The sequence below is a fragment of the Procambarus clarkii genome, chromosome 80, assembly GCF_040958095.1.
Source record: "Procambarus clarkii isolate CNS0578487 chromosome 80, FALCON_Pclarkii_2.0, whole genome shotgun sequence".
Taxonomy (NCBI): domain Eukaryota; kingdom Metazoa; phylum Arthropoda; class Malacostraca; order Decapoda; family Cambaridae; genus Procambarus; species Procambarus clarkii.
In genome coordinates, this window is record NC_091229.1 from 23,160,613 (window position 1) to 23,170,801 (window position 10,189).

General features: G+C 43.9%; 1 protein-coding gene across 3 annotated transcripts in view; it reads right to left on the bottom strand.

The window, feature by feature from the left end:
• The window catches only part of siz (Brefeldin-resistant Arf-GEF family protein schizo), a 423,991-nt gene extending 416,101 nt beyond the window's left edge, over positions 1-7,890 (bottom strand). For 2 of the 3 annotated variants that reach the window (XM_045727743.2, XM_045727742.2), the window contains exon 1: positions 7,589-7,874. In XM_045727743.2, coding sequence (XP_045583699.1) covers positions 7,589-7,770 — 182 coding nt within the window. In that variant the 5' untranslated portion in view covers positions 7,771-7,874. Of the gene's footprint in view, positions 1-7,588 lie in introns of all 3 variants that reach the window. The other variant, XM_069314959.1, reaches the window with a different exon arrangement.
• Positions 7,891-10,189: the final 2,299 nt, after the last annotated feature.

The window sequence follows — 10,189 nt, forward strand, 5'->3', positions numbered from 1 at the left end:
TTAGTGTGGTTGCGTGGCGTCATCCTCCAACACCTGCCGCAGTTAATGGCCAATATAGCCTACACCTGTGACCAGCTAGGTGGAGGAATTATACACGTGAAGGCAGCTACATATGTCCTCAACACCTGCAACACAAATAACAACGCAAGTTTTCGTCCTGTATGAAGTATATAAACGTCACTGCCAGTGTTGTGTGCTGTCTGGGGGTCCTTAATAGTGCCTAATTTGCTTTTCCGGGCGACGCCAGATACAAATACAAGAGCCACGGCGTACAAGTTGGGAGAGGAGGGGGGGGGAGCTAGAGATAATCAGGGTGTACGATGAAAAAACACAACAGATGAATAAATAGTTCACGAAAAAATATATTGATTATCTGCTAGAAATGGAGAGTGAGCAAGTTCTAACTGTATAGAAGTAGAGAGCAGTGTAATCTTCAGAGATCCATGAACCTTCACTCTGCCAACAAATATACAAAATGTCGTTGGAACAACAGTGGAAGCTTACACGAGAGAATTGGTAAAATTTATGTTTGGGTTACCAAACTCAGCCTGGCTTTGATGGCCATGTGGACTTTGAGGCTACGGAGGAAAAGCAGCCTTACAGACCAGTCAGGCTGCGAGGGTAGATGAACTTTCGAAATCTCGACAGGTAAAATAAGAGATTAGAAAACACTCCATTCTTCACTTTCTCTGGCTTACTCCGCCAGCTGAAAAAGGTGATGAAGTAGTAACTCTGCCGTGCTGACAAATGGGATGGGAATTTTACGAGAGCCTACCTTATTAATAATAAGAGCTACGATAAATTAGCCTACAGTCGCTGCTGCTATTTACAGAACCACAATCCTCTCTACTACCCACTACAACTTAGTCCATTAGATGTATATTAGGCTACTGTGTCCACCACGTGCTGTAGGCTACAGCGCCACGTGTTGTTCTAAGTCCTAAGATACGAGCTTAACATCAATAGCTTCAAAATACCTATCCAACAGTGTCTTTAACATCTGAAGTGAGTTTGAGCCTATTTCAATAAGCAATTATTCACATGTTCCATGACATTCCACACATTTCTATTACCTCAACTTTACCCTAGGTTTCATGGCAATATTTATCGTGGTTGAATTTACTTGCATTAAGTAATTCCTTTATGAGAGTATCTAATGTCGTGAGTACTTAAGCTTGAAGGCGTTTGTTAGGTTTCCAAAGTTTACGCTTCAGCCAAAAACAAAACAAAAATAGATCCTTGTATATTTCAACATAAGTCTACAGTTTAGACCTATTGTCTTATGTATGACCCTCTGTCCTGCGTGACAGTGAATACCAGCATTATCCTCACTTTAATAAGACTATCAAAATCCTCAGATTAGGCAAAATTGTAATTAATTTTGTCAATAAAGATGTTAATAATAATAACATAAGTCTCATTCCTTAATTATGGTAGCCCGCCAGGCCACTAATTTTGTTACCCTTCTATACCTTGACCTTGAGGTGTTTTCGGGGCTTAGCGTCCCCGCGGCCCGGTTCTCGACCAGGCCTCCTCGTTGTTGGACTGATCAACCAGGCTGTTGGACGCGGCTGCTCGCAGCCTGACGTATGAATCACAGCCTGGTTGATCAGGTATCCTTTAGAGGTGCTTATCCAGTTCTCTCTCTTGAACATTGTCAGGGGTCGGCCAGTTATGTCCCTTATGTTTAGTGGAAGCGTGTTGAACAGTCTCGGGCCTCTGATGTTGATAGTTCTCTCTTGAACACTGTGAGGGGTCGGCCAGTTATGTCCCTTATGTGTAGTGGAAGCGTGTTGAACAGTCTCGGGCCTCTGATGTTGATAGTTCTCTCTTGAACACTGTGAGGGGTCGGCCAGTTATGTCCCTTATGTTTAGTGGAAGCGTGTTGAACAGTCTCGGGCCTCTGATGTTGATAGAGTTCTCTCTCAGAGTACCTGTTGCGCCTCTACTCTTCAACGGGGGTATTCCGTACATCCTGCCATGCCTTCTGGTATGGCATATATTCTAATCTATATTGATTATATTATATATTATACTGATCTCTTTTCGTCTTTTATTGTAATTAGGCCTAGATCAAAACTGCGCAGTGCATTCAAGATCAAAGTCTATATGGGGGAGAAGAAAGAGGAACCGGAAGAGGGAGAGAGAGCGGCCAGAAAGAGCCCCCATGAGTGCCGGACAACATGGAAAGGAGGGGGTTGAGATGGGCATCATATTTCACACACACACACACACACACACACACACACACACACACACACACACACACACACACACACACACACACACACACACACACACACGGAGAGCAGAAGTCAGCAACTTCAAGGCCATTACTACAGTAAGTGCAAGAGGCTCCTAACGTGGGGCAAGACCTCCAGAAAGAGTAACGGTGGTGAGGTTACATGCTGAACCCCCCACATAATACCACCGAAAAAAAAGACAAAAGCAAAAAAACTATATATATATATACAGTACGTATATTATGTATATTATATAATATAATACTGTGGTTACCTTACCACAAGGTGACTAGAAACAATTGATGATGAGAGCGCTATAAAGTAGGTATGATAAAAGTACTATGAGGAAGTGAGGGAGTGGGCGTCACCTGTTCACCTTCCTCACTAGGCTAAATCACCGCCCGCACACACACCTCCGCTGCTACTCGTCCTAGCCTACCTCCATAATACCTGGTTGATACCTGGTTGATGAGGTTCTGAGAGTTCTACTCCGCAAGCCCGGCCCGAGGCCAGGCTCGACTTGTGAGAGTTTGGTCTACTAGGCTGTTGCTTGGAGCGGCCTGCATTACACCATGTACATTACTGACGCCAATATTACCCTATACTAACACCTCCCTTTTCAAGCAAATGAAAAATTACATTCGTTGAAAATCCACAGAAAACATTAACCGACGATCCTTTAGTCACAGTGAGTTACACAGAGCGTTTGAAATTATTCAATTTGCTCTCTGGATTATTCTATAAACAAGATTAAAATACCATACATATATGCAACAAAATACAGCTTTGGAAGGGCTATATCCGAGTAAATAAAATTTAATCATTTAAAGGCGCGGGAAGCAACATATGTAATAAAAAGTCCCTCCCATCCTCCCAACAAGTACACAAGGCATTACGAACACCTTCTGGTCCCAGAATATCTTCAAGACGAAATTACAATAAGTAAATAATCGACTCGAGAATGGTCCAGGACGGACCGAAACGTCGTCGTCCCTTCACTTTCTAGTGTGGTTTGGTCAACATGTTTCAACCACGTTATTGCGACTCCTCGTCTGCGATAAATATTAATACTGTGGTGTAAATAAAATATCAAAGCGATTGTGCTGCATTTACCGTTCCTTTGGGTACGACGTATCGTTAACGCTGGAAGGTTTATAATATATCACAAGGGGTGTGGGTGACCGCAGATTGTGCCCAAAAGGTACAGAGGCAGGCAGCTTATAGACACTGTGGACCCAAGTTGGATGCCCCCGCTGTGCAGATGGCAGTGACATACGCCACAAACCCCCCTCCACCCCTGCCAGGAAGTCACTGAGCCACCAGGAAGACATTGGAATAAACCCCGTCCCCCAACCTTGATTATCTTTTACGTCTGCAAAAGTTTAAGTAATTGTATATTTTATGCAATTAGGGTCTAACCAGGCTATATTAGCCACAGCATTTTAAGTGCAGACTTTTGATGTTTTATGTATGAATTGCTGTTTTTTAAGCTATACTTTTCCTGTTTTTTTTTACAAATGCAGCCCCTCAAAATAATAATAAAATTGATTCACAGACATGACAAAACATTTAACTACGTTCTTAAACAAGTTTAGCATGAGGCCATGGAAAGAACGAGTACCCTGAAGTGGCTTGCTGGACTATCCACGTGACAGGCACGTCATACTATCCTAGTGACAGGCTCGTCTTACTATCCTAGTGACAGGCACGTCTTACTATCCTCGTGACAGGCACGTCATACTATCCTAGTGTCAGGCTCGTCTTACTATCCTAGTGTACCTAGTGAGTCGACACTTCCCGCCTGTATCACACCGCACACTTTTTTCCTACTTCATCTACCCTCCATCTGACTTTAGTCATTTCTGACCGGAATATAGTTAATGCTATTTTCCGCGTTATCCTTACTACGCAAAATATCAACCTTATCATTGTGTCACTGATAACATCAGAAGTGACCATGTTATCACACTACATAGTAAGCCGATTCGAATTTTACGAACAAATTTGTAACCATTCATTATATAAATATTAGAATCGTTGAACTGATTACAATTTGTTGCTCAGTCTATCACAAAAGCGAGTGCCACTTTTTCCGATTTTTTTTAATATGTATCCTAAACAGAAATTAACATGCTGTATATTTCATACTGTACATTTGCATACTTTGATAAATGTAAATCATGCAAGTATTGGGTAATACATGTGGTATGTGTTGTTTGGTAATTGAATTTTGAGTTAACGTGCTGTCGTTGACTTTGCCAAATTGATATCTGCCACAAGTCTTGTGGCAGATATGATTAGCCACATAGGCTAATCCCCGTGGATTAGCCTATGTGGAGATTTAGATTCGACCCTTGTAGCCTGAACTTGGGCCAGCCTTGCCTTGACTAGCCTGTGAGGCTGTTTCTAATGGTAGTCTGCAGGTAGTCTCAAGGTCGAATCAAGACGTTGATTAGACGTTGAGATGTAAGTCTCGTCCTAATCACACACTCAAGATCTTGACAAAGCACTCAAAAGAGTGCGAAAGAATTTGTGTAAATTCCTTACATAAATTTCACAAATTCGCAAGTGTGGATTTTAATCCAACATTATTAGTATTATTAGATACTATTATTAATAATACTGTAATAATAAATATTATTATTAAATATTATTCATATAATTATTATAATAATTAATATTATTACAACACGTTTAGGTATATCTACATTTGAGCAACTATCCTAGATTATACGAAGGGGAGCATACAGTGTGTGCCAAGAATTGCCAGATACAGAGATGTTACTAGGCAGTCTACGCTACAGGGTACCCGACTTTATTCAGCATAGATTCTTTCTTATGCACCCCATACTCATCCCGTGGAAAGGGTTACAGAGGCACATAATCGGTTCAGGAACTGAACCACATCGTCACTTGCCTAGCTAAATGAACTATCTTTCGAGGATTAAACTATTATTAAAATTAATGTTACATGTACATTATTTATATATATATATATATATATATATATATATATATATATATATATATATATATATATATATATATATATATATATACAGTATATATAATCATTTACACAACGATAATCTTTTTATATCACAGGTGATTCAACAAGAGGCTCACAACAGTCACTATACAAGGCACTTTTACATCTATGATGAGTCACACAGTTACTAGTCTTGCTCCACACCCACCCAACTGGGCTGCAGCCTTACAGTCATGCATGCATTATCTACAGTAAGCGAATCTTGGATACTTTGCCAAGATTCCCGGCAGCACATCATTATGAATGAAGTACTTACACATTTCTTGGACTCCATTTATGGTGTTAACTGTGATTTTCTCACATTTCAGTATATAATGACGCAAGGTATACGAGTAGTTCTGTTGACAGTTTACATTTAGTCAAGTCTACATCAGCAGATGTTACAAACTGCCAGAGGTACTTGTAGCCCAGCCTAAGCCTAGCAGTGGTGACATCTACAAGTCTACTAAACTTATTGAATAACCATTAGACGTGTGGTTCTTCCTGCATAATAGTATTCAGAATTGAAACCACCAGTGGCGAAGAACGGATATCACAGATTGTGATATCACAGATTCTTGGAAGACTGGGATCAACAGCACAAAATAAAGTTGACCACTAACTGCACTAATTCCCTAGATAAAATAGCATTAATAAATAAATAATTAAATACAGACGTAAAAATAACGTTGCTGTATTTTTAAAACTCAAACACTAGTCTACCTTACTGCCTCAAAACCTATTAAAAACCTCGATTTAACCCAAAAGTGTTTTAGACCCGCTCAGTCTGGCCTAAGAATATCTTACAAGCCTTACAATGCCCTAAGAATACATACTACCCAACTCATGCAGTCGGAAAGGTTGATGATATTCTTGAGAGATATAAGAATTTTGCACTAGATTGTAATATTTTGTTGAATTATCTGCATGTCTCTTGCAAATTGTCTATACAGTACCTAGGTCATAAAAGTATTTGTGTGTACGTGTGATACCATACCACTTGTGAGGGAGGAAATGTATGTTTATCTCTCAGAATGTTTGGTAATATGTTTATTGTTTGTGATGTGTCTATGTATGTATTAACACGATGTACTGAACGGGGTGAGAATAGCTTGAGCTACCTCATCCCTTTGTGTGTATTTTACATCAATAAACTTATTTCAATTTCAATTCGTGCAGTAAATATTATTCAAACCTAGCCCTAAGAGTGCCTATTGCCCATCCCTAGAAAAATATAATACTGTATCCAGCCTACTCCTGTAATTCCTACTGCCCCCCTAGCCCACCCACACAAACCAAGGTATACATTTTGCCTCAATTTACCTTGGAAATGTATTCGTAGCCTGGTCCGCGAGTGCGTATTGGCCTAGCCAACCGGTTCTGGTCTACCAATACCCATTGCCCTAGCCAACCAGCCCTGACAAAGGCGTCCTCGCCTCCCTTGCCAACCTGGCGATACCAAATTACCTTGCCAACCACATGCCCCTCTCAACAATAACACGCTTCTTTTCACCCTTGCTCGGTGAGGCAGGAGCTAGTCTGAGGGGCAGGGTGTGAGGGGGAATGAGGGGAAAGTATGGGGGGATAGGGAGACATGGGGCCGAGGGGAATGAGATGGGGCAAGTGGGGGGTGTGGGGTTGGGAATAAGGTATGGGGCAGGGGGAGATGATGTGGGGGGTTGGGATTTGAGAAAGGGTTGGCGAGGATAGGGGTTTTTGGACGGAGGTGTGGGCAGGGTAAGCCTGCAGGCTTGTGGGACGTGCAGGTGTGGGCAGGGTAAGCCTGCAGGCCTGTAGGGGGCAGGGTAAGCCTGCAGGCTTGTGGGACGTGCAGCTGTGGACTGGGTAAGCCTGCAGGCTTGTGGGACGTACAGGTGTGGACAGAGTAAGCCTGCAGGCTTGTGGGACGTGCAGGTGTGGACAGGGTAAGCCTGCAGGCTTGTGGGACGTGCAGGTGTGGACTGGGTAAGCCTGCAGGCCTGTAGGGGGGCAGGGTAAGCCTGCAGGCTTGTGGGACGTGCAGGTGTGGACGAGGTAAGCCTGCAGGCTTGTGGGACGTATAGCTGTGGACAGAGTAAGCCTGCAGGCTTGTGGGACGTGCAGGTGTGGGCAGGGTAAGCCTGCAGGCTTGTGGGACGTGCAGGTGTGGGCAGGGTAAGCCTGCAGGCTTGTGGGGGCCAGGACAACCCAACCAGCCAGGCCAGACCGCCTCACCTGCCCACACTTTGGTACATATTTCCCCACCCAAGTGTTGTCATCTGTCTCCAGGTGGGCCAGGTGGTGCCCAGAGGCGTAAACTAGGTGATGCTCCACTCACCTGGCTTCAGATGTCTCTTCTTCCTTCAGTCGCTTCAAATCAGACATCTCAAGTTCAAACTTCAGCCGATTGACTTCGCAGAGCAAAACATCGCGCTCTTGCATCGACTTATCTAACTCCTTTTTCAGCGACTCGCACTCGGTGGTGAGTTTGCGGATAATCTCGTCCTTATCCTCCATCATAGACGGCTCATTAACTGCAATTTCAACGCATGTAACACTGGGAAAAGCGCAGTTTTCACACACACTTGCCAGGAGCGCCTCGCACACACACACACTCACCACGCCATGCTACGGTAAACTGTGACGTCACTCAAGTTCATTTGGCTAGTAGCCCACCAGTTGCCATCTATACTATAATACAGAAATTTATCCACCTAAGGCTGTTCCGGTTCGTATCCCGTGGATACATTGTGGTAATATATACCATAGTGATATGTGAATGAGTAAAATGATCGATGGTTTTGATGCTAAACTATGAGAGGAAAAATGAGAGAGTGGTACCTGTGGAGGCTTGGAGGTGCGCCTGCGCGGTGGGCCCGCCACAGCTATCCTAGGACACATTGGTAGGGAGACTGGACCGTAGTATCCTTCATTGTAGTATCCTTCACACGCGAGCCATAGTATCCTACACTGGGTGGGGACATTCGAGCCATAATATCCTACACTGGGTGGGGGACACGCGAGCCATAGTATCCTTCACTGGTTGGGGACACGCGAGCCATAATATCCTACACTGGGTGGGGACACGCGAGCCATAGTATCCTTCACTGGGTGGGGACACGCGAGCCATAGTATCCTTCACTGGTTGGGGACACGCGAGCCATAGTATCCTTCACTGGGTGGGGACACGCGAGCCATAGTATCCTTCACTGGTTGGGGACACGCGAGCCATAATATCCTTCACTGGGTGGGGACACGCGAGCCATAGTATCCTTCACTGGGTGGGGACACGCGAGCCATAGTATCCTTCACTGGGTGGGGGACACGCGAGCCATAGTATCCTACACTGGGTGGGGACATTCGAGCCATAGTAACCTTCACTGGTTGGGGACACGCGAGCCATAGTATCCTTCACTGGGTGGGGGACACGCGAGCCATAATATCCTACACTGGGTGGGGACATTCGAGCCATAGTATCCTTCACTGGGTGGGGACATTCGAGCCATAGTATCCTTCACTGGGTGGGGGACACGCGAGCCATAGTATCCTTCACTGGGTGGGGGACACGCGAGCCATAATATCCTACACTGGGTGGGGACATTCGAGCCATAATATCCTACACTGGGTGGGGACACGCGAGCCATAGTATCCTTCACTGGGTGGGGACATTCGAGCCATAGTATCCTTCACTGGGTGGGGACACGCGAGCCATAATATCCTACACTGGGTGGGGGACACGCGAGCCATAATATCCTACACTGGGTGGGGACACGCGAGCCATAGTATCCTTCACTGGGTGGGGACACGCGAGCCATAGTATCCTTCACTGGGTGGGGACACGCGAGCCATAATATCCTACACTGGGTGGGGACACGCGAGCCATAATATCCTACACTGGGTGGGGACATTCGAGCCATAGTATCCTTCACTGGGAAGGGGTTAATAGAAAGGGATTGAATCGTTGCACTTTTCGCAACGAAAGTACTTTTTTTTATGAAATTTTCGCTGGATAAAAGGGAATTTACTCGCATAATTCGTAAATAATCATTTAAATGGAGTGTAACATTCGAGGAAGTCATCCTTCGAACAAATACACCGCCACCTCTTTCGAGGTTATTTTTAAATTAGAGTACTTACCTTCCCCTGGGCTGTAGGAGACTCGAACCGTGGACCCACTCTTGTGAAGCCCAAGCTCTGTCTTCCCCTGCATTTGTATTAGAGCACTTACTCTTCTGGTGACATGTACAACCTCCATTTTTTTGAGGTGGCGCGGGGGAGCAAACTTATAATTCGAATGTATTATCCTACACTAATCTGCAGCAACAGCATTACTCGTATTCTAAAAAATGTAAAATATATCAAATTAAAACGAGTTTTCAGGACGCACTTGGCCGATAGCTGCCAGTATCTCACACACACTAAGTTGATGCATGTATCCGTTCCCCCACACTTGCCGATACCTTAATCTACTGCTAATTGTGTTCGTCTGTAATGAATTATTAATAACTAGGGCAAATTTTAATCTTTCATCGAGGCCCTGAACCCTTGTCCACTTTATACGGAATAAATTAATATCTGAAACCCTGGGCCCAGATTCACGAAGCAGTCACGCAAGTACTTACGAACCTGTCCATCTTTTCTCAATCTTTGTTTACAATTATTAAACAGTTAATGAGCTCCGGAGCACCAGGAGGCTGTTTATAACAATAACAACAGTTGATTGGCAAGTTTTCATGCTTGTAAACTGTTTAATAAATGTAACAAAAGCCGTCAAAGATTGAGGAAAGATGTACACGTTCGTAAGTACTTGCGTAACTGCTTCGTGAATCTGGCCTCTGATGTCTAGGGATATGCTGAATGAGTATAAACACTGCTGACAAAATGTAACAATTCATTAATAAGGAGAGTTATACGGAACTGGAAATTAGCAGATTATTCA